We start from the raw sequence: 27,901 nt of genomic DNA, 5'->3' as shown, positions 1-27,901 counted from the left end.
GGCCATTTATGGGTGGTTTCTATTATGTAACACTCACAAAGTGACTTCAGACCTAAACTGGTCCTTAAAAAGTAGGTTTTAGAAATTCTGAAAAATTTCAAGATTTTCCTTCTAAACTTCTAAGCCTTTTAACTTCCCAAAAAAAGAAAAATGTCATTTACAAAATGATCCAAACATGAAGTAGACATGGGAAATGTAAAGTAATAACTATTTTAGGAGGTATCACTATGTGTTTTAAAAGCAGAGAAATTGAAATTTTGAAAATGGCTAATTTTTCTAAATTTAGTATTTTTTTTTATAAATAAAAATGAAATATTTTGACTCAAATTTACCACTGTCATGAAGTACAATATGTGATGAGAAAACAATCTCAGAATGGCTTGGATAAGTGAAAGCGTTTTAAAAAGTTATCACCACATAAAAGTGACACTTCGGATTTGCAAAAAATGGCAGGGTCCTTAAGGGTTTAAAATATTTTTCCTGTGTGAATTGTCAGATGTGTGATAAGACTTGACTCAACTAACATTTCCCACATTCTGAAAATGAAAATGGCTACAAGCCTGTGTGATTTTTCTGATGGTCAAGAAGATGCGATTTACGGTTAAAACCTTTCCCACAGTCTGAGCATGAATATATCTTCTCACCTGTATGAATTAGCTCATGTCTAACAAGATGCGATTTACGGTGAAAACATTTTCCACATTCAGAACATGAAAAGGACTTTTCCCCTGTGTGAATTTTCTCATGCATAACAAGATGTGATTTACGTTTAAAACACTTCCCACATTCTGAACATGAAAATGGCTTCTCCATTGTGTGCATTATCTCATGTTTAGCAAGATGTGCTTTATAGCTGAAACGTTTGTCACATTCTGAACATGAAAATGGCATCTCCCCTGTGTGAATTCGCTGATGTTTAACAAGATCTGATTTATGGTTAAAACATTTCCCACATTCCGAGCATGGAAATGGCTTCTCCCCTGTGTGAATTTTCTCATGTACAATAAGATCTGACATACGGTTAAAACGTTTTTCACATTTTGAGCATGAAAATGGCTTTGCCCCTGTGTGAATTCTCTCATGTATAAGAAGAACCGATTTGCGATTAAAACTTTTGTTACATTCTGAACATGAAAATGGCCTCTCACCTGTGTGAATTCTCTTATGTGTAACAAGAATAGATTTGCGGTTAAAACGTTTCCCACATTCTGAGCATGAAAAAGTCTTCTCCCCCGTTTGAGTTTTTTTAACACTTCTTCTAGGACTTTTATTTTTCTTTACGGTCTTTGATGAATCAGGAGATCTGACTCCATCCAAAGGATCAGATGATGAGGACCCATCTGAGATAATGACATGCTCTTCATATGCATCTTCTATGACACCACAATCATCTGTTTTAAAATATGAAGATATGAGTTGTTCCTCTGAGCTCTCAGAAAACTGAACTGCCAAGGACAAATCTGATTATTTTTATATACTATAACCTTAAAGAGGACCTTTCACCAGGATACATGTATTGAAATAGTTATATTACCTTACAGTGCGGCCCCCAGTGATTTCTTTCCGCTTTTTTTTTTTTTCTGGTTTGTTTTGGCGCCTCATATGCTAATGAGGCGATTCGGTTCAACTAGCTTCTCCCTGGCTGCGAGCCCATCCAATCAGAGCACCCCGCTCCTAGCCAGGGAGAAGGAGCTCAAGTTCTCGCGAGAGCTTGAGCTTTTACACATCCCGAGCCGTGCGCCATCTTGGAGTCCCCGGCGGATGCTGCTGCTGCCTATGCCGCCGCGATGCTCTCCGCTGAGGACTCCAAGATGGCGCGCGGCTCGGGATGTGTAAAAGCTCAAGTTCTCACGAGAACTTGAGCTCCTTCTCCCTGGCTAAGAGCGGGGAGAAGATAACCGTGCCCAGGACAAATTCAAGTCCACGCCTAGTTGAACTGAATCGCCTCATTAGCATATGAAGCGCCAAGACAAACGTGGACCACAACAAACGAAAGGGGGGGGGTCCTTTGGAAAAAAAAATAAAAAATAAGCGGAAAGACATCACTGGGGGCCGCACTGTAAGGTAATTAACTATTTCAATACATGTATCCTGGTGAAAGGTCCTCTTTAACACTTATATTTATTAAAACAAGTTTATACAGACTTAAAAAGCATAGAGCAATTTAAATTATTGATAACAGTAGACCAGTAGATGATGTTAGGTCACCTAGCTGTTCACTTGTATTTTCCACTCTTGTGCTGAAGACAGCATCTTCATTAGGTTCACATTTCAGGGTGTTGATCACTTCTCTTTTCTAGTGAAATACTTAGTGGAGAATCATGAAGGGATCTGTGAGTCAGTGCTATTAGGTGGTGTCCGTCTCACACACACACTGAATACATGCACTGTAGCACAGAGTACTCCAGAGGAGAGGAGCAGTGTGGTCATGTACAAAGAAACTTTTTGGAAGAAGTGTAACCAGTGTCGGACTGAGCCTGCCAAAGAATTCATACTGAAAGCCCACCTTCTATCTATCTCACAGATGTAGTAAATATATTATTGCTCATATACTACATACATATAAATAATACCGGCATGTACTGTACATATAATGCTCTGTTCATATCACATTTATGGGCTCTATTAATCATATAAACAATATTGGTAAAGGCAGCTCTCACCTCTTCCTCTGCTAGACGAGCAAGGATACCGCACCTGGTTGCAGTTGAACAAATATTGGAAGAAAAAACATCCAGCTCCACGTCTAAGCAGGAAACACTTTTTATTGATGCGGTTAAAGCTCTTCATTCAGGATAGTTTCGTCAACGCGTTTCAGACCATATGACAATTTTGGTCCTCATGGACGTGGAGCTGGATGTTTTTTCTTCCTATTAATCATACGTCCAGGTGAAACTCGAAAAATTTGAATATCGTGCAAAAGTCCATTTATTTCAGTAATGCAAATTAAAAAGGAATTGCATTAATGCAGCTTAAAATTAGAATTTTGTGAAAAGGTTCAGTATTCTAGGCTCAAAGTATCACACTCTAGTCAGCTAATTAATCCATACCCCCTGAGCAAAGGGGACCTCAAAATTGTGACTTTGGGGTTTCATAAGCCGTAAGCCATAATCATCCAAATTATAACAAATAAAGGCTTGAAATATCTCGCTTTGCATGTAATGAGTCTATCTCATATATTAGTTTCACCTTTTAAGTTGCATTACTGAAATAAATGAACTTTGCATGATATTCTAATTTTTGGAGCTTCACCTGTATACATTGAACAGAGGTCTATGACAGATACTACAGTGGCATTTAACTTTTTTTTTTACTGTATATTGTTGTATGGAATACTGATGTATAGAAGCCAGATGTAGACTAAACGCATACTATACTGGTCCTCTGTCTGGCTAATAAAACCCTGTGGACACATTGACATCAGCAGTTGTCCCAATGTACACACTAAAAACATAAATCATAATATGAACCCAGCCTCTATAATAAAAGGTTTACTCACACATACAAAGATGCATCAAAACACATAGAATACATACTACATAGGCAAGACACACAATGGGGGTAATTTATTAAACAGAAATAGGCCTAAATTAGAAGACTTGTCACTTACCACTTTCTACACCTAGGTTAGGCATAGAAAATGGTCTAAATGTAAGAAAGCAAGGAAGTGGTCTTAAAGGGTTTCTGTCACCCCACAAAACTCTTTTTTTTTTTTTGGGATAGTTAGATTCCTTATAGGGCGATATAGGAGAATATAATAGTCTTACTTACTTTCATGCGGCCGATTCTTTATAAAACGAAGTTTTATAATATGTAAATGAGGGCTCTACCAGCAAGTAGGGCGTCTACTTGCTGGTAGCCGCAGCAGAAATCCGCCCCCTCGCCATGTTGATTGACAGGGCCAGCCGTGATCTCCTCCTCCGGCCGGCCCTGTCAGTAATTCAAAAATCGCGCGCCTCTGGTCATTCGGCGCAGGCGCTCTGAGATGAGGAGGCTCGTCTCCTCAGCACTCCCTCAGTGCGCCTGCGCCGATGACGTCTTCTCTTTCGGTGATGTCATCGGCGCAGGCGCACTGAGGAGACGAGCCTCCTCATCTCAGAGCGCCTGCGCCGAATGACCAGAGGCGCGCGATTTTTGAATTACTGACAGGGCCGGCCGGAGGAGGAGATCACGGCTGGCCCTGTCAATCAACACGGCGAGGGGGCGGATTGCTGCTACGGCTACCAGCAAGTAGACGCCCTACTTGCTGGTAGAGCCCTCATTTACATATTATAAAACTTCGTTTTATAAAGAATCGGCCGCATGAAAGTAAGTAAGACTATTATATTCTCCTATATCGCCCTATAAGGAATCTAACTATCCAAAAAAAAAAAAAAAAAGAGTTTTGTGGGGTGACAGAAACCCTTTAAATTTAGAAGCAACATTGGATCCGCTGAAGTTATGAAGAAGCCGGCGCCAGGTATACGGCCTATTGAGACTGGCATCTCATACGCTGGTCTTAATAAACGTGCCCCATATACTGTATACATGCAGTATATACCTTTTACACATTACTACATACATACACAAACCCACTGCATTCCCAAATACAGTATAATCTTTAATCATCTGGTGTAATCAGTAAATATGGAGCAGTAATAAGTGGTGAAAGTGATGCTACGGTATGTCCTGTTTGGCACCGCAGAGGACTTCTTATGATTCTATTATAAGATCAGCACCTGTTCCATATTTAACATGATGTTACTGTTTAACCGAGTTAGATTAAAGGAGTTTTCTGTAGACTTAAATACTGGATCTGTGAGGGTCCGACACCCAGGACCTCCGCCAATCAGCTATTCGAGAAGGCACCAGCGCTCACAGTAGCGCCGCAGCCTTCTCGCTGCTTTCCCTAGACCAGTCACGTAACATTCATTGGTCACATGGCCTAGGCGCAGCTGAGCCCCAAAGAAGTGAATGGAGCTGAGCTGCAAGGCTAAGCACAGGTGCTATAGATTGTATGGCGCTGTGACCTATCGAGAGGAGAGGTCATCAGTACTTCAATCTTGGAAAATCCTTTTGAAGGTGTGCTTTGGGAACTAGTTAAATGGCTGCAAGCAGTCAGTCCTAGGATGTGAATAGGAGAGGTTGCAGGGATGTCTGGGGGCAGGACCCCTTTACACCCTGCATTTGGTTCCTCACTGCATTCACTTTACATTAAAGAGGACCTGTCACCGCTCCTGACATGTTTGTCTTCATGCATTCCCCATGTAATAACAACTCTGGATCCTCTAGTCTAATGGCTCTATGCTATGCCATGCCTTCATTATTCCTGCAAGGAGTTCTGAATGAATTGCTATTAGCTTTCAGTAAGGGTACAGAGGGGAGGTTACCAGTTTGGGGGGGATGCACCTGCAGAGACTCACTCTATCCAATCAGTGCTGCCATTTTCAGACTGTGCTGGTACACCCCCCCCCCCCAACTGGTTACCTCCCCTCTGTACCCTTACTGCAGACTGCTGGCAATTATTCATAACTTCTAGTAGAAATAATAAATGGATGGCACAACCTAGAGCCATAAGAATAGATGTTCCAGAATTGTTATTACGTTGTGCTGTTCTCCTCATATTTGTTATTTAAAGGGAACCAGTCACCCTGTTTTTACATATTAAACTAAAAGGTACCTTAAAATCTTGTCTACCATGAGAGTTTCCAGCGATCCATCCATAACCTTCTCTGGACCCCATATCCTAAGGCCCCTTTCACACAGGCGTTGCGGGAAAATGTGCGGGTGCAAAACATTGTAATGCGTTTTGCACTCGCGTGAGAAAAATCTGCATGTTTGGTACCCAAACCCGAACTTCTTCACAGAAGTTCGGGCTTGGGATCGGTGTTCTGTAGATTGTATTATTTTCCCTTAGAACATGGTTATAAGGGAAAATAATAGCATTCTGAATACAGAATGCATAGTAAAATAGCGCTGGAGGGGTTAAAAAAAATCAATAAAAAAAATCATTTAACTCACCTTAGTCCAATTGATCGCGGCCCGGCATCTCCTTCTGTCCCCTTTACTGAATAGGACCTGTGGTGAGCATTAATTATAGGTAAAGGACCTTTGATGACGTCACTCCGGTCATCACATGGTACGTCACATGATCTTTTACCATGGTGATTCACCGGAGTGACGTCATCAAAGGTCCTTGAAGGTGTCGCGATCAAGTGGATTAAGGAGAGTTAAATTATTTTTTATTTTTTAACCCCTCCAGCGCTGTTTTACTATGCATTCTGTATTCAGAATGCTATTATTTTCCCTTATAACCATTTTATAAGGGAAAATAATAATGATCGGGTCCCCATCCCGATCGTCTCCTAGCAACTGTGCGTGAAAATTGCACCGCATCCGCACTTGCTTGCGATTTTCACACAACCCCATTAATTTCTATGGGGCCTGCGTTGCGTGAAAAACGCACAAAGAGGAGCATGCTGCGATTTTCACGCAACGCACAAGTGATGCGTGAAAATCACTGCTCATGTGAACAGCCCCATAAAAATGAATGGGTCAGGATTCCGTGCGGATGCAATGCGTTCACCTCCCGCAACGCATCCGCGCGGAAAACTCGCTCGTGTGAAAGGGGTTTATATCGCCCCCTAAAGCTTTCCCGCCGTTATGCTCATTAGCATAATTAATTCCTTCTCCTCACACCATCAGCGCCTATTTCCCTCCCCCTAGACTTTGACAGCCAATATTCTGCATCTTCACTCAAAAATCGCGTCTGAAACCGCGCACATGCGCAATTGCCCTTTCTGCCACAACGTGCTGAAATGTTCCCAACTATCCGGTCCCCCAGAGATAGTAGATAGCGGCGTGTTAGTTCCTGCTTCACAGCGACGCAACCTCGTTTTCAATGATAAGAATAATGCGCATACGCGAGATTACATCGATATGAGGCGTTTCTGAAGAGGGGCCGAGGAGCTTGACTCCGGGAAGATAGGACTCTTCTCGGCTGAGAGATGTAAGATATGACTCCTATGTACATTTGCATAGATGGCGGGAAGTAAAGAAAAGATTGTTAGAAAAAAAATATTTTGAACCAAAAAGGTTTGCTTTTGGTGGGTTTTGAACTAATGGTGGTCTGTGGATGACGCACAGTTATGGAGGGGATCTGTGGATGACGCACAGTTATGGAGGGGATCTGTGGATGACGCACTGTTATGTGATTATAACCTCCATCATCCTAAAGAATTGGTGTATTCTTAAGGATGAGGGGAGTTATAGTCACATTAAATAATAACCACTATCCAGGTACTGTTCAGCAATTGGCATGTAATAAGACTATAACCCTGCTCATCCATATAGTCATATTTAATATAAACACATGCCAATTACAGATCAGTCCATGGACAGTGTTTATATTAAATATAACTATAACCCCCCTCATCCATAGGAATCCACCAATATACTGCAGTACATGGATTCCTATGGATGAGGGGAGTTAGTCATATTTGACACATGCACTCACCCAGGGACTTTAGGTATCAGACAACACAGGGCCACAAAACCGCTGCACACAGCAGGAGCAGAGCTGGTACGGCGGGGGGAGCAGGAGCAGTTCCCCGCCGCACTCCCCACCAATCAGGCGAACGGCCAGGGTACAGCGCAGAGGAGAAGGCGATTCTCTCCTCTATCCTCACATGTCATCCGTCAGCCTCCCCCATGTAACATGGCGCTCACCCATGGCTGGTCCTTGGTGACGGGGGGGGGTAAATCCTCCTGTTGAAGCCATCAGCGATGAGCACGGCTTGGAGTGGGGTCAGCTAATAGTCTCCCCCTGCACTGCGTTTCCCTGTGTGTGAAGCTCCTTAAATAATTCGGGACATGAAAAGGAGGCGCGGGCTGGCAGCATCACTAAATGCTAACTGCTGACACCAGCCCAACGGTTTAATCACAGAGCTCCTTCAATAGTGCGCGGGATGGCGGCAGAAGTTAGCCTTCACTGAACAGTTTAATCGCAGGCTCAGGAGCGGTTAGTGAGAGCTCCTGAGCTACTTCAATAGTAAACGGCCATCCTGCTTTGCGTCACCTTCGCTTTATAAGACACACTGACTTTCTTCCCCCCCCCTCACTTTGGGGGGAGAGCGCGTCTTCTAAAAAGAGAAAAATACAGTAAGTATTTGATACACTAGTGATTTCGCAAGTTTTTTCCACCTACAAAGTATGGAGAGGTCTGTAATTTTTATCGTAGGTACACTTCAACTGTGAGACAGAATCTAAGAAGAAAAAAAAATCCTGAAAAATCACATTGTATGATTTTTGAATTAATTTGTATTTATTTTATTAATTAAATATTTGACACACCAGAAAAACCGAACTGAATATTTGGTCAGACGTTTACTGTAGTTGACCACGTTTGCACACACTGCAGTAGGGATTTTGGCGCACTCCTCTATACAGATTATCTCCAGATCTTTCAGGTTTCGGGCCTGTTGCTGGGCTACATTGACTTTCAGCTCCCTCCAAAGAATTTCGATTGGGTTCAGGTCTGGAGACAAGCTAGGCCACTCCAGGAAATTTTAAATGCTGCTTACTGAGCTACTCCTTAGTTGCCCTGGCTGTGTGTTTCAGGTCATTGCTATGCTGGAAGACCCAGCCACAACCCATCTTCAATATTGGGCAGTCGACCTGTCCCCTTTGCAGAAAAGCACCACCGAAGTATGATGTTTCCACCCATGCTTCACTGTTGGGACGGTGTTCTTGGGGTTGTACTCCTTCTTCCTCCAAACACGGCGAGTGGAGTTGACATAAAAAGGTTCTACAGTCGTGGCCAAAAGTTTTGAGAATGACACAAATATTTGTTTTCAAGAAGTTTGCTGCTAAACTGCTTTTAGATCTTTGTTTCAGTGGTTTCTGTGATGTAGTGAAATATAATTACACGCACTTCATATGTTTCAAAGGCTTTTATCGACAATTACATGACATTTATGCAAAGAGTCAGTATTTGCAATGTTGGCCCTTCTTTTTCAGGACCTCTGCAATTCGACTGGGCATGCGCTCAATCAACTTCTGGGCCAATTCCTGACTGATAGCAACCCATTCTTTCATAATCACTTCTTGGAGTTTGTCAGAATTAGTGGGTTTTTGTTTGTCCACCCGCCTCTTAAGGATTGACCACAAGTTCTCAATGGGATTAAGATCTGAGGAGTTTCCGGGCCATGGACCCAAAATGTCAACGTTTTGGTCCCCGAGCCACTTAGTTATCACTTTTGCCTTATGGCACGGTGCTCCATCATGCTGGAAAATACATTGTTCTTCACCAAACTGTTGTTGGATTGTTGGAAGAAGTTGCTGTTGGAGGGTGTTTTGGTACCATTCTTTATTCATGGCTGTGTTTTTGGGCAAAATTGTGAGTGAGCCCACTCCCTTGGATGAGAAGCAACCCTACACATGAATGGTCTCAGGATGCTTTACTGTTGGCATGACACAGGACTGATGGTAGTGCTCACCTTTTCTTCTCCGGACAAGCCTTTTTCCAGATGCCCCAAACAATCGGAAAGAGGCTTCATCGGAGAATATGACTTTGCCCCAGTCCTCAGCAGTCCATTCACCATACTTTCTGCAGAAGATCAATCTGTCCCTAATATTTTTTTTTGGAGAGAAGTGGCTTCTTTGCTGCCCTTCTTGACACCAGGCCATCTTCCAAAAGTCTTCGCCTCACTGTGCGTGCAGATGCGCTCACACCTGCCTGCTGCCATTCCTGAGCAAGCTCTGCACTGGTGGCACTCCGATCTCGCAGCTGAATCCTCTTTAGGAGACGATCCTGGCACTTGCTGGACTTTCTTGGACGCCCTGAAGCCTTCTTAACAAGAATTGAACCTCTTTCCTTGAAGTTCTTGATGATCCTATAAATTGTTGATTGAGGTGCAATCTTAGTAGCCACAATATCCTTGCCTGTGAAGCCATTTTTATGCAACGCAATGATGTCTGCACGCGTTTCTTTGCAGGTCACCATGGTTAACAATGGAAGAACAATGATTTCAAGCATCACCCTCCTTTTAACATGTCAAGTCTGCCATTTTAACCCAATCAGCCTGACATAATGATCTCCAGCCTTGTACTCGTCAACATTCTCACCTGAGTTAACAAGACGATTACTGAAATGATCTCAGCAGGTCCTTTAATAACAGCAATAAAATGCAGTGGAAAGTTTTTTTTGGGATTAAGTTAATTTTCATGGCAAAGAAGGTCTATGCAATTCATCTGATCACTCTTCATAACATTCTGGAGTATATGCAAATTGCTATTATAAAAATTTAAGCAGCAACTTTTCCAATTTCCAATATTTATGTAATTCTCAAAACTTTTGGCCACGACTGTATATTTGTCTCAACTGACCACATGATCATCTCTCATGCCTCCTCGTGAACATACAGATGGTCGTTCGCGAACTTCAAAGGGGCCTGGACATGTGCTGGTGTGAGCAGGGGGACCTTGATTGCCCTGCAAGATTTTAATTCATGATGGCGTAGTGCGTTACTAATAGTAATCTTTGAGACTGTGGTCCCAGCTCTCTTCAGGTCATTGAACAGGTCCTCCAGTGTAGTTATGGTTGGATTCCTGACCTCTCAATCATCCTTACCCCATGAGGTGAGATCTTGCATGGAGCCCCAGACTGAGGAAGATTGACAGTCATCTTGTGTTTCTTCCATTTTCTAATAATTGTGCTAACAGTTGTTGCCTTCTCAGCAGGCTGCTTGCCTATTGACCTATAGCCCATCCCAGCCTTGTGCAGGTCTACAATTTTGTCCCTGGTGTCCTTAGACAGCTGTTTGGTCTTGGCCATGGTGGAGACGTTGGGAGTGTGATTGATTGTGTAGACAGGTGTCTTTTATACAGGTAACAAGCTCAAACAGGTGCAATTAATACAGGTAATGAGCGCAGAGTAGGAGGGCAATAAAATGCATATTAAATTATACAATGTGATTTTCTCTTTTTTTTTTTTAGATTCTGTCTCTCACAGTTGAAGTGTACCTACGATAAAAATTACAGACCTCTCCATTCTTTGTAGGTGCCGAAACTTGCAAAATCGCCAGCGTATTAAATACTTATTTTCCCCACTGTACGAATATAAAAATGTATGAATCCAAATCATAATTGGTGTCCCATGAAGTGAGTAAAAGAGAAGCCCTCACTCAACCTCCTGAGCTCAATGCACCCGATTGATCCAGCTGGCTTCATTTTATAGAATAATAATAAAATATCCAAATTCCCTTTTCTGGGGTCTAGGTTAAATCAACAAAAGTCTCCAGAAATTGAGAGCTTGTGAACTTTATGAGGGTACTATCTAATGTGTCTTGCCAACGAATATTTCCCCCCCTGTATTTATTGTGTTAATATGTTGAAGTCTCTACGACATAGTTCTTGTATGGTCTCCCTAACATATCATTACTCTCAGCTCCACATGGCCACACAGATACTGTAATTCCTTTAATGTTGCAGTTAATAAACTGCCTGATCACAAAAGTCTTTTAATCCAATGCATTTATAAGCAGTTTTTTGACGCAAGATATAAAATCACAAGCATTAAATCTTCCACATCTATAAAAGTCAATAGGTTGTTCCAGCCACCATCTACTAATCGCTTTCGATAGAGTTTCAGACAATCGTGTACCAATAAATCTTTCAGGATAAATCCTTTCCTATAGTTATAATACTGTGCAAACGAATTGGACCAAGAAGGATAATAGACGAGAGTAACTGTACAAATTGGAATTTCAAGTTTTAGCACAGAATATGTCCTCCTTTATTAGTTGCTTCAACTTCTTAGGCATCAATTCAGTTGCATCAGCAGCCCATGTCCATTGCCATCCCGCTACTTCTATTAGGAACGTTATTCACTGAATTGCTACCACTCTCTACCTCTCCTTGCTCTCTGTTTAGTTTCATGGCTGCTTCTAATTGTTAACAGCTTTTGCTATAAATGATGAACTGCCCGCACTCCTTGCCTGAGCTTAGTTTCCAAGTTGTCTAGTTAACCAGTGAAGATGTGCTATTTTATTTGACAGTCTGCCTATACACGTAGCCTTTACCTGTTTAACGACTTTGATACTCTGCAGTGTGTCCTGACCTCGGATTAGTTTCTCGGATATGCACAAACTCTGCCTGCCTCCGGCAGCTCCAGTCTGCATCTGCCGCTTTCTACAAGTGGCCGAGGCTTCCTAAGTCTTTGCATCTTCCACTTTGGCCTACCCATTACCTATCGAGTTGCCCAAAATAGCCTTCCCGGTTTCTCTCTTGTCCAGTAAAGCATTCACCTGGGCCACTCACCCCTGGGAGCACAGTGACCCCCTGAACAGCAACCTACAGGAATTCCTGGCTACCTTCTGCAAGGTCTTTAAGAAAACTGGTCGTACCACTTCAACAGCCTCTTCACTTCCGCACCTCTAACCACGGAAACTCACAGTCAGGCAGTATGCCATACAATTCCGTACCGTAACCTTAGAATTATGTTGGAACAATGAGGCTTTGTTGTCAACTTTCTGGGAGGGTCTCAGGTCGCAAAAAAAGACCAAACTTGTATGTCATGATGTCCCATCCACCTTGGAAGACTTGATTACCATTCAAATTTATCTCCATTTCAGAGAGCACTTCAAGACATTGGCACGCGAAAGGAGAAATCCTAAATTGACACCTACATTACAGTACCCCATGCTTATGAATCCTGCATCTCAAGCCAATGCAGTTGGATAGGACTGGATAATCTGTGGAGGAGAGACAAGTACACAGAGGATTTGCGCACATATTGTGATGCCAAAAGACACTTAGTGTGTAACTGTTGCCTCAAGGCAGGAAACTCCAGGGCCTAGGGTCAAATGGAGAGATGACCCTGGGTTAACAAGATCTCACCAAAGTTAAATCTTTCTGTATCTTATGTGTTACGATGAAACTCTTTTCTGTGCAGGCCTTGCTAGACTCTGCGGGGAACTCCCTGCATTAGGCCTTGGTGATTCGGCATTGCATAACCACAGTGTGCCTGGAGAAATCTTTGGTGGTGACATCTTTCAATGGGATGGCACTCCCAGAATCCACACAGTACCTCATTGTGCCCATAGAACTTTAACTGGGAATACTTCACAGAGAAGATAACACTATATTCTGCTTGTATCTACCAGTCCTCTTTTGCTTGGAGTGCCATTGAGTTTGGTGTAAATTCTACATTGGGATCCTGTGTCACTATCGCTTTTTGGTTTATGTACAGCCTGCCCATGCTTCTTAAGACCCTTAGAGTCTTGAAGGCCTACTTCCAGCAAACATCAGCTACACAGATCTATTCAACATGAAAGAGACCCTGCAATTACCTTGTTCTTATGACTGTCCCATCGGCCTTGCGCCAGGAACTACTCCACCATATGGCCACATCTGTTGTCTTTACCTAGACTCAAGCCAACATATGTAAAAGAAAACCTGGAAAGGGGTTTTGGAAATACTCTTCACCCAGCAGGTGCAGGTTCCTTCTTTGTCAAGAAGGATGAGTCTTTGACCATGTACATCCTCTGCTGCTGATCCCTAAACCCTTTTATCAGCTCAGTGGAGCCAGAATTTTCACTAAACTAAATCTCTGTTGATCTTCTAATTTGTTCCAGACTCAAGAAGGTGTTGAATGGTAGACAACTTTTAACACATGAGATGGTGTTAGTTCGCTTCAATTGCATTCTGCATTTTCGTCCAACTCACAATTCCTATTGAACTCCTTTGACGCTAAGGATCAGGTGGAGGACCCCCAAGCACATCATAGATCCTGCCTGCATTATCCCAGTTGCTCCTGTACAGATTAAAGAAAATCGCCTAACAAGACATTGGTCCCTTTGGCCAAGAGAAAAAACAGGTCCTACTCTGAGTACATCGTTGCAAAGTTGCTTGTCACACTGTTTTTCGTTAGACTATTACTTTGATTTCTCAACATTACTGTTAGCCTACTGTTTCTAAAGATGTTCGAGACTTTGTTCCCATCTTCGATACCTGTGCCCAGGACAGGTATCAGAGAAAAAAAAAAAAAAAAAAAACTGCAGGACTCCTTCCGCTGCCAGAGGTCCTGTGGCAGCATATCTCCATGGATTTTATCATCAACCTGCCTTCTTCCCCTGGCCACATGCTAATCTGGGTGGTGGTTGATCTATTCTCGAAAATGGCTGACTTTGTGCCTCTACCTGGTCTCACAATAGGAGTACAGTTCACCTCTAAGTTTTGGAGAGCCATCTGCAAGCTAATGGAAATCAAACTGGACTTTTCCTCAGCCTATTATCCACGGTCCAATCTTCAGGTGGAGAATGTCAATCAGATTCTGGTCAACTATCTGCAAAACTTTATGTCTGCACATCATGATAATTGAGGTAGCCTACTTTGCTCTCTTTGGTGGGTGGAGTTTTTTTTTATTTTTACAATCACCATTCTAGTGAGTCTTCCGGTAATACTCCTTTCTTCATAGTTTATGGCTGTGCATTAAGGGTTACTCTTTTGTTACCCGTCTCCTCTGGAGTTCCAGCAGTTGGTCAGCAACTTCACCTAGATCTGGTAAGAACCAAAAACATCCCTACTAACAGGCCTCTACTCACATAAGGAGGTTTGCTGATCACAGGACTCCACCTCGATATCTGCTTCCCTCAAGAAACATCAGAATTAAGTTGGCACCTCACTTCATTGGTCCTTTTGAGGTGTTGAAATAATTGAATCAGGTTTGTTAGAAGTTATGCCTTCCTGCCAGGTTACGTATTCCTAACCTTGCATGTTTCACTCCTCAAACCAGTTGTTTTCAATCAGTATTCCAGAAGGTCTGCTCCTGCTTCTCCTGTCGGTACAGAAAGGGTGTACGAAGTATTCTAAACATTATGAATGTTAGAGGTAAAACTTTCTAATAGACTGGAAAGGTTTTTGTGTGGAGGAGAGGTCTTGGGAACACTTTGAGAACATTGATACTTCTGCTCCGTTGAAAAAATTCCTGCAACTGCCTGGACCAAAGAGAGAGCAGAAGGTGGGGGTTACTTGCCTGCTGCCATCCCCTTGCACCTCAGGTGCGCACAACCAACCAGCTCTTAAAGGGCCAGCATGCGCACACTAATTCACACCAGCCAATGGTTGGTCACCTTTGTGTACCCCTCTAAAGAAAGGGTGCGTGAGCAATAGGTTATCTACCTTGATAGTTCCTGCAAAGGTGTGCTGAATTTGTCTACCTGTGTACAGAGTTCTGCCATTTCCCAGATATTGACACTATATTACATGTTCCTCACTTTGGACTGTTTAACGGGTTCGCACTCTGCCTCCCCTGATCTCAGACTGATCCCTCAGTGTTGAACACCAGTGGGTCAGCTATCAGTCAAACAAAGACTACTCCAAGTAGCGGCCAAGTGGTTCCCATGCAGCAAATTCCAGATACCTGTATAGGAGTTATTGGGTGAAGAGGATCTTCAAGAGAATGTCAAACTAATCTATGTTCTAGCACGTCAAAGTGAGTTTCGTCATAAAATGTAAAAATCACATTTTCCAACCCTTAAGAGTACATTCTTGATGTTTCTTTGCCAAAGACATGCGCTTCTTGGTTCTTGACAAGTTGTCACGGACATTGACCCCAAGGAATGTCCTTCCGCTTGTTTTTTGAGCATTGATGACGCTTATTCTTCCCATTAGAGCATTATTACATGGAGATTTCCCGTTTCCTCCACAGCATCCTTTCCTGAAATTTTCTATTGGACTCATCCAGTTTCACATTCTTGAAACACTCAATTCCTCCACAACAACCAATCTATGCGTTTTTGTTTTTTGTTGACAGTAATTATTTTGCAGCGCTTTCAAAGAGCGATATCCATCTCTACACCAGATGGTAAAAAGCTTGGAAAATACAATGGCCATCTCAAGGAGAAGCAATGACATTCATTTTCATGTCCCAATTCATTTGCACATGACTGTAATTGTTGGACATGTAATTATCTTCTGATAATATAGCGCATTGTTTTTATATAATCTGTGAAATCATATATACCAATTTATAAGTTATCCATAATTCATTTGTCCGCCTTGTGCAGGGATCCTCAAGAACAATAATAAGGTCGCACTTTGATATACACAGACAGCTATAAAACATTTTCATTGAAATAATCAAATTTAAGTTTTCATGCAAATCCACAGTTAGGGCTCATGCACATGACTGTGGTTTGAGTCCGCATCAGATCTGCATTTTTTTATGGGTCGTATGCGGACCCAGTCACTTCAATGGGGCCGCAAAAGATGCGAAAAGCACATGTAGTACTGTCCATTCCGTGCAGTCTACAAAGTTATAGAACATGTACTATTCTTGTCCGCATTACAGACAAGGATAGGACTGTTCTGTTAGGGGTCGGCAATTCCATTCCACAAAATGCTGAATACGGCCGGTATCCATGTTTTGCGGATCCAAGGGCAGGGTGGTGGATAGGGTTGAAGTCTTTAGCAGGAAGGGGTGAGCAGAATGGCCGGCAAGCTGTCACTGACCACTGGGGATTTGTCCTCCTATGATTACTTCTTTAGGGCAGAACATTGTGAAATCTTTATGGTCAGACAGGCAGCTGCTACTGTTCATTGGTGGCTCTTTTTATTTCGGCTCTACCATAAGGCTTTTCCTTTTCCCAAAAATTCAGAAGCATCAGTAAAGCCTCTAAGTACTACGGAAAGAGGGTTCATAGAAGTTAGGCCTCATGCACACGGCCGTTGTTTTGGTCCACATCCGAGTCGCAGTTTTGGCGGCTCAGGTGCGGACCCATCTACTTCACTCCGTGTGCTGTCCGCATCCGTTGCTCCGTTCCGTGGCCCCGCAAAAAACAAAACAAAACAACATGTCCTATTCTTGTCCATTTTGCGGACAAGAATAGGCATTTCTACAACGGGCCACCTGTTCCGTTCTGAAAATTGCGGAAGGCACACTGGCGGCTTCCGTGTTCTGCGGATTCGCAATTTGCGGACCGCAAAAAACATAACGCTCGTGTGCATGAGGCCTTAGAAGAATGGGTGATAACCCCAACCTTCTGATCAATAGTGTGGGACACCTGGTATCGGTAACCATTGTGTGCTAATAAAGGAAAACCTGTCAGAAAGTACAATATGTGACCCCCAAACTGCCACCACTACCTGACTATACAAGGAGTCATCAGTAGCCAGTGAAGGAGCAGAATCTGTGAGTCTTCTCTGCTTTATGTAGTGGTTACTACTCACCTGGGTGGTTATCTGTGGCAAAGTCCATATCTGCCTCTTCAACCTTAATAATTTTCAGATCTTTAATTGGACTGAAAAACTGTGAAACAAATATTGTAAAAGTCATGTGGAATGTTTTATGTAACCGGAAAATATCATTAATATTATGATAACCAGTGATGAAATGACAGCAGTCATCTGTTATGGCAGAAGTCTGTGCCTACAGCTCATCTCCTTCCTGCTGGTGGCCATGCCTGCTGTCTGACTCCCCTACTCCATAACACAAATGGCCGGGTCCCACTGGCATCCCTCTCTCCCTTCCCATTTGTCCCGGCTGCTGGAATAATGCTGTCCCCCCACAAAAGCTGAAGCCTGCACCCTGCTGACATTGGCACTTACTGGCCAAAGGTCATGCACACACTCTTTCTGGCTCTTAAAGGCCATCAAGAGCACCCTAATTTCTCCCAGCCATGGACAGACACTTGAGCAATAGGTTCTACTACACGAGTTTCAAGTAAGGGTGTGCCATTACCTTACTTGCCTGTTCTGTGTACAGACTTCAGCTTGACTTCTGGATCTGACCCTTTCTTGGCTGACCTGACTCTTACCTGATCTCTGTTCTGACCCCGAGTTGCCTGCCAGGACATTGAACCTGTCCCTGCCTTTGGTTCTGCCCGATCCCTTGGTGCTCCACAACGCTGTCTCCTGACCTCCGTGGGTCAGCAGTCAGTTGTACGGAGACTACTTCAAGAGGTACCAGCCTGGTGGTTCCCCTGCATCAGCATCCACATAACTGAAGAGGGGACACATCTGTTCAAAATATACAGTGGATCCACATCTGCTACGAATATCTGCAGGTATCCTGTATAAATCCAGCCTGTTGGTTCCTTATCCCAGCCAGCAGTCTCTACAGCGAGATAACTTTGAGAAGATCCACGTTTCGGTCCACTAGGACCTTGATCACGGCCTCCCGATGCCCCCGATGCCCCCGATCTCCTGCATTAAGGCCGTGATCAAGGTCCTAGTGGACCGAAACGTTGGCCATTTGCAATTATAAAAGATCCTACTTGGGATGGACAATAAATAAATGAATTTAACCTTGAAATACATCGAGTGCCGTGGTCTCTAAATTATATATATATATATATATATATATATATATATATATATATATATATATATATATATATATACACACACATACACACACACACACACACACACACACACACCTCAAAAAAATAAAGGGAACACTTAAACAACACAATGTAACTCCAAGTCAATCACACTTCTGGGAAATCAAACTGTCCACTTAGGAAGCAACACTGAGTGACAATCAATTTCACATGCTGTTGTGCAAATAGGATAGACAACAGGTGGAAATTATAGGCAATTAGCAAGACACCCCCAATAAAGGAGTGGTTCTGCAGGTGGTGACCACCGACCACTTCTCAGTTCCTATGCTTCCTGGCTGATGTTTTGGTCACTTTTGAATGCTGGCGGTGCTTTCACTCTAGTGGTAGCATGAGACGGAGTCTACAACCCACACAAGTGGCTCAGGTAGTGCAGCTTATCCAGGGTGGCACATTAATGCGAGCTGTGGCAAGAAGGTTTGCTGTGTCTGTCAGCGTAGTATCCAGAGCATGGAGGCGCTACCAGGAGACAGGCCAGTACATCAGGAGACGTGGAGGAGGCCGTAGGAGGGCAACAACCCAGCAGCAGGACCGCTACCTCCGCCTTTGTGCAAGGAGGAACAGGAGGAGCACTGCCAGAGCCCTGCAAAATGACCTCCAGCAGGCCACAAATGTGCATGTGTGCTCAAACGGTCAGAAACAGACTCCATGAGGGCCCGACGTCCACAGATGGGGGTTGTGCTTACAGCCCAACACCGTGCAGGACGTTTGGCATTTGCCAGAGAACATCAAGATTGGCAAATTCACCAATGGCGCCCTGTGCTCTTCACAGATGAAAGCAGGTTCACACTGAGCACATGTGACAGACGTGACAGAGTCTGGAGACGCCGTGGAGAACGTTCTGCTGCCTGCAACATCATCCAGCATGACCGGTTTGGAATTGGGTCAGTAATGGTGTGGGGTGGTATTTCTTTGGAGGGCCGCACAGCCCTCCATGTGCTCGCCAGAGGTAGCCTGACTGCCATTAGGTACCGAGATGAGATCCTCAGACCCCTTGTGAGACCATATGCTGGTGCGGTTGGCCCTGGGTTCCTCCTAATGCAAGACAATGCTAGACCTCATGTGGCTGGAGTGTGTCAGCAGTTCCTGCAGGACGAAGGCATTGATGCTATGGACTGGCCCGCCCGTTCCCCAGACCTGAATCCAATTGAGCACATCTGGGACATCATGTCTCGCTCTATCCACCAACGTCACGTTGCACCACAGACTGTCCAGGAGTTGGCAGATGCTTTAGACCAGGTCTGGGAGGAGATCCCTCAGGAGACCGTCCGCCACCTCATCAGGAGCATGCACAGGCGTTGTAGGGAGGTCATACAGGCACGAGGAGGCCACACACACTACTGAGCCTCATTTTGACTTGTTTTAAGGACATTACATCAAAGTTGGATCAGCCTGTAGTGTGTTTTTCCACTTTAATTTTGAGTGTGACTCTAAATCCAGACCTCCATGGGTTGAAAAATTTGATTTCCATTTTTTTATTTTTGTTGTCAGCACATTCAACTATGTAAAGAACAAAGTATTTTAGAAGAATTTTAAATTAATTCAGATCTAGGATGTGTTATTTTTGTGTTCCCTTTTATTTTTTTGAGCACAGTATATATAATATATAGTATATATAATCATTATAGTTAGCTGTAATCCTACCATCTCATTATACAAGGATAACACATGTAATACTATTGAAGAAAACAAGACTGAACACAAGATCTTCACAGCACTTCTACAGATCATAGGGAACCTTTCATGAGACCTTATCTCCATTTACCTGATCATCCTGTGGAACATTGTGATGTTCTTTTGAATCATCCTGTGGAAGAAGAGGACTGGGACATCTTTCCGGCGTTGTTCTCTCTTCTTTAACTGTAGGAAAAACAGAGTGACTGAATTCATTCCTTACATATAAATAATGAGAAGTTGTGTGTATTTAGTCAGGTTTATTACTTCTAGACTTGAGGGGCCGGTGGTCCTCCTTCTTGACGTCCTGGTACAGATCTTTGTTTTCTTCTAAATACTTCCACTCCTGCATGGAGAAATAGATAGCGACATCCTGACATCTTATACGAACCTGACAACACAATTATACAGTCATCACCCAGATAGCTTTATAGCACTACGGTATAATGTCCCGGAATTCCCAGCTATGTCACCTCTCCAGTCAGAAGCTCAATGATCTTGTTGGTGAGTTCTAGGATCTTCTCTCTATGAACTTTCTCATGTATCGGGATGTGAGGTGTTGGCCAGGAAATTGGGCTTAGGGTTCTTCCCCGTCCTTCAGCTACAGGGTCCTCACTAGAGATCTTCTTCACTACTGTGTATTCCTAGTTATGGAGAGACACAGTAATAAATATGAAATGTCCCTCACCTCTCCAGTCATGTCCATCTGTTAGTAACAGAGAAGATGATGCAATGTGACATCAACAGAATCTCTCACCTCTCCAGTAATCTGGAAGAGGATCTCCAGGGTGAGATTTATTATACTCTCTGCCATCTTGTCACTGTTTCTATCCATCCTTGATGGGTCAGTCAGGAGAATGATCTTCTACAGGAGATATCCACAGAGCAGATCCTATATTGTAGGAACCTGAATGGAAAGAAGATGAACCGATGTAAAAATCATAGAAAATCCCATGTAAAATACAATTATTGGAGATAAGAAGAGGAAACACTGGAGGAGATAATAAAGTGTATCCAGGCAGTTCCTCCATGTTTCAGGCCAAAAGCCTGTCACACCTTCATATTACCACTATAGACAACTACAGGTCACAGCAGTAATGCCAGTATAAGGCCTCATTCACACATCCATGCTCAAGTCCGTGAAAAGGTGGCCAGTGATGCCTCTGACGTGGAACAATGACGTGTGAATGAGGCTTAAAGCTGTAATCTAGTAGATCACTTCATAGATCTAGAGCTCAGACTGCCCTCGTCCTATCAGTTGGAATCACAAGAATTAAACCCAAATACAGATGGTCTTCGAGCTATTAAAATTACCCTCCTCAACAACTAGTATTTGTAAAGTTCTTGTGCCCGACCAGGTTCTGGACGTAAGAACTTTAAAAATAACATTCTTGTTCAAATCAGTGAAATGTGTCTGTCAGCCCGGTTTGATGCCACTTCTTGTGCCCATAACCAGTTCGGGCCAGGCTGAACTCAGCTGAATGATGCGGGGCGTCACCCCCCGTCTGCTGGCCGTGTGAGATCAGCGGCCCAAAGTCATTTAACCCTTTAAATCACACTCATGCCCACTTTGCTGCCCATTCGTGTCCAAGTCATTTCTGTCGTCATGCCGCTTTCAGCTGATTCCCCCTCAGGACCGCTCAGTGCAATTTATTTTACTACTGGGAAAAGTCCAACCAGGATTTTTTTATTTACTTAAGTCTCCGGTATTATCAAGTTGAGGGGGGGGGGGGGGGGAATCTGTCAATACGTCTGTTAAGTTTGAGGTCCATCATTTTCTAGTACTGTATCCGTGTCCTTTGGCTCATTTATTTTGGCAGTACAGTAATTGGGGGGCAGAAGGTAGCACTGTCAGTACAGTAATGTGGGCATACAGGGCAGCAGAGGGCACAGTATCGGTAGAATCTACAAGAGGGGCATGTTAAAGGGGCAGGTGGATGAGGGGGGGGGGGGGTTCTTTGCTACAGAGGGTGGGGATGGACGGAGAGTGAAGACAGAGGTGTAACCTCTGAGTAATTAGACAAAAAAATCATCGATGCAAATTTTTTACATCGAAGATTCGTTTGTCATGTGACCACGGAGCGGAGTGAAGCGCTTGCTATTACTCCCGCACCGAGGTCTCCCACTGCTCTTGGAATACTCACCTTTCCGGTGGGAGAGCGCCGACGGCACCGGGGTGGGAGAGCAAAATAACTGAAAAAAAGTGGCCTAAATGGGAGGAAATGCTCAAAAACCCCAAACACTGTAGCGTGTTTATAACCGGGGGAGCAATCCCACCGCATGTGATGTGCTGCTAACGGCAATCCCCAGCAAAAAATACATACAATGGAGGATGTTGGCAGCGAACCACATGTACCACAAGAGCATCCTACACAAGATGGAATAATGTGTGGATGAAAATATAAAAATACATAAATCACTGCAAAAGGTGCACCACAATGACAATACTGGCTAATCCCTCAAGATGATGTTAAAAACTGAGACTTTAGCCACTGTATTCCAGTCAGGAACACATTGGAGCCCTTTGCACCACCGTCAAGGAATCTCAGTGTGGCATGGGTCCTACCACTACCTATGGTGTGTGAACACGGTCTGAAAGGTGCTGAGATCCAACTCGCAGCCAAGCTCCCACATACCTCCGTTGCATATTATTGTGGTGCACCTTTCGCAGTGATTTATGCACTTGGTGGGAGAGCTGATGGCACTGGGGGGGGGGGGGGGGACGATGCACTTGGGCTCATCGCTCAGTGGGGAACGAAGGGTGTTGGGGACTAATGGAAGGGGGTCTTATGAGTTTTTATAAAGGAAAACAGTCGATTAATTCATTTTTACTTATTAGATTACTCAATTAATCGTAGAAAAAAAAATAATAATCGATAGAATACTCTATTACTAAAAAAATTGTTTACTGCAGCCCTATCCTGGTGTCTTCTTATATAGCAGAAGGGGCTGCACATCCCTGACCTGAAGTTGTCTGTGCATGGTGGTCTGGACCAGGGATGACTAACCTGCAACATTCCCAGGCGGCCTAGACCTATCAGGGCATGTTGGGAGTTGTAGTTTTGCAACAGTTGAAGGGCCGCATCCCCGGTCTGGACCAAATGAAGAAGAGGAGAAAAGTGAAGTCTGTGGAGACGTCACGTGGATTTACACCGGGTGCACTGTGACTGCGTCTTCTAAAAGGCCTTTAAATCCCATTATTAGAGAGAGTAGGGCCGGTGTGAATAGATTTGGAGAGAGAGGAGGGGGAGGGGGCACAGTCTGTCTGCGCTGCCGAGGACACCAAAGTACCTTGTCCCGGCCCTGCTCAGTACGGCCTAGGCCGAGCTCGCGTCACCATCTCGTCTTCTGATCTGTCAGAACGGATCCTGTATTTTGAGCATCGGTTATGCTCAGTTTGCATCCCTTTTAGGCTACTTTCACACTAGCGTTCGGGTGTCCGCTCGTGAGCTCCGTTTGAAGGGGCTCACGAGCGGTCCCGAACGCATCCGTCTGGCCCTAATGCATTCTCAGTGGAGGCGGATCCACCGAGAATGCATCCGCCTGCCAGCGTTCAGCCTCCGCTCCGCTCAGTGAGCGGACACCTGAACGCTGCTTGCAGCGTTCGGGTGTCCGCCTGGCCGTGCGGAGGTGAGCGGATCCGTCCACACTTACAATGTAAGTCAATGGGGGCGGATCCGTTTGAAGATGACACTATATGGCTCAATCTTCAAGCGGATCCGTTCCCCATTGACTTTCAATGTAAAGTCTGAACGGATCCGCTCAGACAACTTTCTGACTTCGAAAATTTTCTAAGTAATAATGCAGACGCATCCGTTCTGAACGGATGCAAACGTCTGCATTATAGGAGCGGATCCGATCCGCTCCGAACGCTAGTGTGAAAGTAGCCTTAGCCGTTTTTGTACGAGACCCTTTTTTCTTTTCTCCCAGTCTAAAATAACGGATCTCAGACAAACATCTAAAACGGATGCAAAATGTGCGTAACTGAGCATAACGGATGCTCAAAATACAGGATCCGTTATTCTAATTTATTTCCCTGTTCCTCAGACGGATCAAAAGAATGAAAAATGAAACGATGTGACCCCGGCATTAGCGGACAAGGAGGCCCCAGGGAGCGGTGACTATGCGCTTTCCCTTCACCGCTCCCTGGAGCCGGCGCTGCCCGTGTCCTCAACGTGCACAGTGCTGCAAACCGTCCTGTCCCCAGCCAAAATATGGTCACCGTACAGAAATAATACCGCCATACAGCAGATAGATGACGGCTGCGGTATAAAAGTCATTGTACAGCATAGAGGGAATACTCCTGGGAGGTCTGTGCTCGGAGAAACCCTTTATCCGCCTCCTGATGTGAATAGTGACCAGGCAGTACCTCTAGAGCAGACAGCTGGTAGTGAAGGGGTTAATGACACTTACCTGCTCCTCCAAACACAATGTATGGGCTTCTATGGCCTAATGTTCTCCACCAAAACCTCCCTGACTGTAAACCTGACCCGCACAGGAGACCGCACAGAACATGGAGAGGACGCCCCGCAGCCCAGCACACAGGACACTTACCTAAAGAGCTATTTTTCACCGCGTATTTCACGTTCCCGCGTCACGTGACCTTATACCTCCCAGCAGCCCATACATTTAGAGGCTTTTTCTAGTTGGAGGAGGCTAAAAAGACCTTTCGTGATGTCACGACCACGTGATCCTCCGTGGGAGGAGTCAGTTTCCATTCCAGGCCGTTCAGCTGGAGGAGGTAAAGAACCTGTGATGACATCACGGCCATGTGATCCTGTATGGGCGAGGTCAGGAAGATCACATGACCAGGTGCTGCTGTGCTGGTTGGATAGTGACTAGAATAGCCTCGCTGCTGGTAGGTGTGACGTCACCGAAAGAGGTTGGAGACTGGTGGTCTAATGGGCGGAGCCTCTTTCTAAAAACTCCAGTCTGCCTCCCCCATACATGCCGTGTACAGAGGTGCAGGTGGAGGTATGTGTGCAGGCACCGCCATTTTCTGTCATTAACCCCTTCACTACCTCCTTTTCCTTATTCACATCAGGAGGCGGTTACAGGGGTTCTCCGAGCACAGACCTCCCGGGAGTATTACCTCTATGCTGTACAGCAGGGGTCAGCAACCTCCGGCACTCCAGCTGTTGTGAAACTACATCTCCCATCATGCACACTTGCTTGGCTGTTCTCTAAACTCCCACAGAAGTAAAAGGAGCATGCTGGGAGTTGTAGTTTCACAACAGCTGGAGTGCCAAATGTTGCTGATCCCTGCTGTACAGTGACTTTTATACCGCAGCCGTGATCTATGTGCTGTATGGCGGTATTATTTCTGTACTGTGTGCTGTATGGCGGTATTATTTCTGTACTGTGTGCTGTATGGCGGTATTATTTCTGTACTGTGTGCTGTATGGCGGTATTATTTCTGTACTGTGTGCTGTATGGCGGTATTATTTCTGTACTGTGTGCTGTATGGCGGTATTATTTCTATACTGTGTGCTGTATGGCGGTATTATTTCTGTACTGTGTGAAGGACTTATATAAGGGGCCACATGACCCTGAGGCTGGTCCTGCTCCTGTGTGTCCTCCTGCCCCTTACCCCATCCTAGTGGTGGTCCCAGCCCTTCTGTACCTTGCTGCCTGCGTTTCAGTGTGTCAGCACAACCTGCTGACTGTCTCCATCTAACATAAGCTTTCCCAGGGGGAGATCCACCTGAAGCTGCTCAATTCTTTCTTTCAGCCAGATCTTCTCTGTGATTTCTGGGATCTGTCGGGGCTGTACTCTGTGAGGGAATGCTTCTTTCTGACCAGGGGTAATAGGAGCTCCTACCCGAAATGTCCAGCAGATTTCTGGGAAAAGGGGGGGATCTTCTGGACTGGCCTCTTCCTGGGTCCGTGACATCACCGTTCGTCGGTCACATGGTCTAGGTGCAGCTCAGCCCCATTGAAGTCAATGTCACTGACCTGCAGTATTAAGTACAGCCGCTATACAATGTGCGGCGCTCCGCGTGATAAGGGTCCAGGAGGCCACGGTGCTCACCAGTGATGGCCAGTTCCCATTGTTTGCCCGCGAACATATGCGGTCTGAAAACAAGTGCGGTCAGCGGGAGCAGGCAGTTCCGAGAACAGCCCGATGAAGGCCCCCGGTGGAGGTTCTCGGAACTGCCTGCTCCCGCTGACCGCACTGGTTTTCAGACCGGCTCGCGCACAGGCACAGGTAAGGGCTTATCTGTGCCTCGCCGGAATTGTGAAAAAAGATGGCAGCCCGCATATGTTCGTGGGCGAACAATGCGAACCGGTGCTCACTAGAGCTCCGGTGATAGATAGGTCTTCAATATTATTGTCTGGAGAACCTCTAACAAGACGGGTTTCTTTTACTGCCCAAAGGAGCCGCTGTGCTCACCCGAGCTCTGGTGAGAACGATGGTCTCCCGACATCTCTCCGAGCACAGCGCCGTACATAGTGTAGTGGTTGTGCTTGGTATTGCAGTTTAGCCCCATTCACTTCAATGGGGCTGAGCTGCAACTAGCCCATGTGACTGATGTATAGTGATCGCGTCAGAGTGAAGACCGGACAGCACCACTTGTTAGTCGATTTCTGTGTAAAATGGCCGCGGTGCTCGCAGTGCCAGGCCCCCTTGGTAGCCAAAAAAATGTATGAAAAACCGCAGCACTCCCAGTCTTGAGTCCAATTTTGTGTTTATTAACACCGAAAAAAATAGCAACATTTCGACAGCAAAGTCTTTTATAGCTTGAAAAAGACTTTGCTGTCGAAACGTTGCTATTTTTTTAAATGTATAGTGATGTCACATGACCTAGGAAGACACCGTGCTGCTCGGAGCACCAGCTTTCCTGATGTTGGACCTCCGCCTATTTGATATTGATCAGCTATCCTCAGTACAGGTCATCGACATTATTTTCAAGATAACCCCTGTAATGTTACTCTCCTTTATTTATCCATCCAGCATTACGTCATAATCGCGCATAATTTCGATTCACCCGGTCCTTGATCACGGCCTAAGTAAATATATAGAAAAAAAATAATAAATCTGATCCCTAGAATAATGTTATATTACCAAGCAGAGGTTAGTAGTCCACATAGGTAACCGCCGTGGGATCAACTACGGATTAACTGCAGTAAACGAGAAACCGAATATCATCAAATGTGGTCAAGAAGGAGTAAGAGACTAAAGTCACATCGTTCCATAGGGTCCACATTAGGGCTGCAGTAAACTATTATTTTAGTACTCGAGTATTCTATCGATTTTTATTTTTTACGATTAATCTAATAAGAAAAAATGAATTAATAGACTGTTTTCCTTTATAAAAACTCATCAGACCCCCTTCCATTAGTCCCCAACACCCTTCGTTCCCCACTGTGCGATCAGCCCAAGTGCATCAGTTCCCCCCAGTGCCATCAGGTCCGTTACCCCAGTGCCATCATCTGTCCGTCCCCCCCCCAGTGCCATCATCTGTCCGTCCCCCCCCCCAGTGCCATCATCTGTCCGTCCCCCCCCCCCAGTGCCATCATCTGTCGGTCCCCCCCCCCAGTGCCATCATCTGTCGGTCCCCCCCCCCAGTGCCATCATCTGTCCGTCCCCCCCCCCCCAGTGCCATCATCTGTCCGTCCCCCCCCCCCAGTGCCATCATCTGTCCGTCCCCCCCCCCAGTGCCATCATCTGTCCGTCCCCCCCCCCAGTGCCATCATCTGTCCGTCCGTCCCCCAGTGCCATCATCTGTCCCCCCCCCCCCCCAGTGCCATCATCTGTCCGTCCCCGCCCCCCCCAGTGCCATCATCTGTCTCCCCCCCCACCCCAGTGCCATAGTCTCTGCTGCCATTAGTCACGCCCCCACCCC

General features: G+C 44.9%; 2 protein-coding genes across 17 annotated transcripts in view; one reads left to right on the top strand and one right to left on the bottom strand.

The window, feature by feature from the left end:
- LOC120999536 (zinc finger protein OZF-like) overlaps positions 1-27,901 on the top strand; it is a 2,085,412-nt gene that overhangs the window by 2,038,326 nt on the left and 19,185 nt on the right. The window contains exon 1 of one of the 13 annotated variants that reach the window (XM_040430494.1): positions 24,960-25,028. The exons of the other annotated variants lie outside the window; for them this stretch is intronic. The gene's annotated coding sequence lies outside the window, so the exon portion shown is untranslated. Of the gene's footprint in view, positions 1-24,959; positions 25,029-27,901 lie in introns of those variants that run through there. 13 annotated transcript variants of the gene reach the window in all.
- LOC120999542 (oocyte zinc finger protein XlCOF7.1-like) lies at positions 480-24,664 on the bottom strand. Of its 4 annotated transcripts, none has more exons than XM_040430508.1 (7): positions 24,609-24,664; positions 20,812-20,961; positions 20,528-20,698; positions 20,322-20,445; positions 20,146-20,240; positions 17,209-17,287; positions 480-1,391 (listed from the first exon to the last, which is right to left on the bottom strand). In XM_040430508.1, exons 2-7 carry the CDS (start codon positions 20,887-20,889, stop codon positions 553-555), a joined length of 1,386 nt encoding a protein of 461 aa, XP_040286442.1. In that variant the 5' UTR covers positions 20,890-20,961; positions 24,609-24,664; the 3' UTR covers positions 480-552. The 4 variants fall into 4 exon arrangements, with proteins under 4 accessions (XP_040286442.1, XP_040286441.1, XP_040286443.1 ...); XM_040430507.1 differs by lacking the exon at positions 24,609-24,664 and adding an exon at positions 24,468-24,582; XM_040430509.1 differs by lacking the exon at positions 24,609-24,664 and adding an exon at positions 24,468-24,582 and having other exon boundaries at positions 20,322-20,400.

The sequence above is a fragment of the Bufo bufo genome, chromosome 4 (assembly GCF_905171765.1).
Source record: "Bufo bufo chromosome 4, aBufBuf1.1, whole genome shotgun sequence".
In the NCBI taxonomy this organism is placed as follows: Eukaryota; Metazoa; Chordata; class Amphibia; order Anura; family Bufonidae; genus Bufo; species Bufo bufo.
Note: the sequence above shows the minus strand (reverse complement) of the source record. Positions and strands in the feature narration are given on the sequence as shown.

Bases quoted from the DNA above. Each gene is read 5' to 3' on its own strand.
- LOC120999542 (XM_040430508.1), bottom strand. From the start codon at position 20,889: ATGGATAGAAACAGTGACAAGATGGCAGAGAGTATAATAAATCTCACC. The intron at 20,699-20,811 runs GTGAGAGATTCT...CTCCATAACTAG, and splicing joins TCTTCCAGATTACTGGAGAG to GAATACACAGTAGTGAAGAA. The intron at 20,241-20,321 runs GTAATAAACCTG...TTTTTCCTACAG, and splicing joins CCGGCCCCTCAAGTCTAGAA to TTAAAGAAGAGAGAACAACG.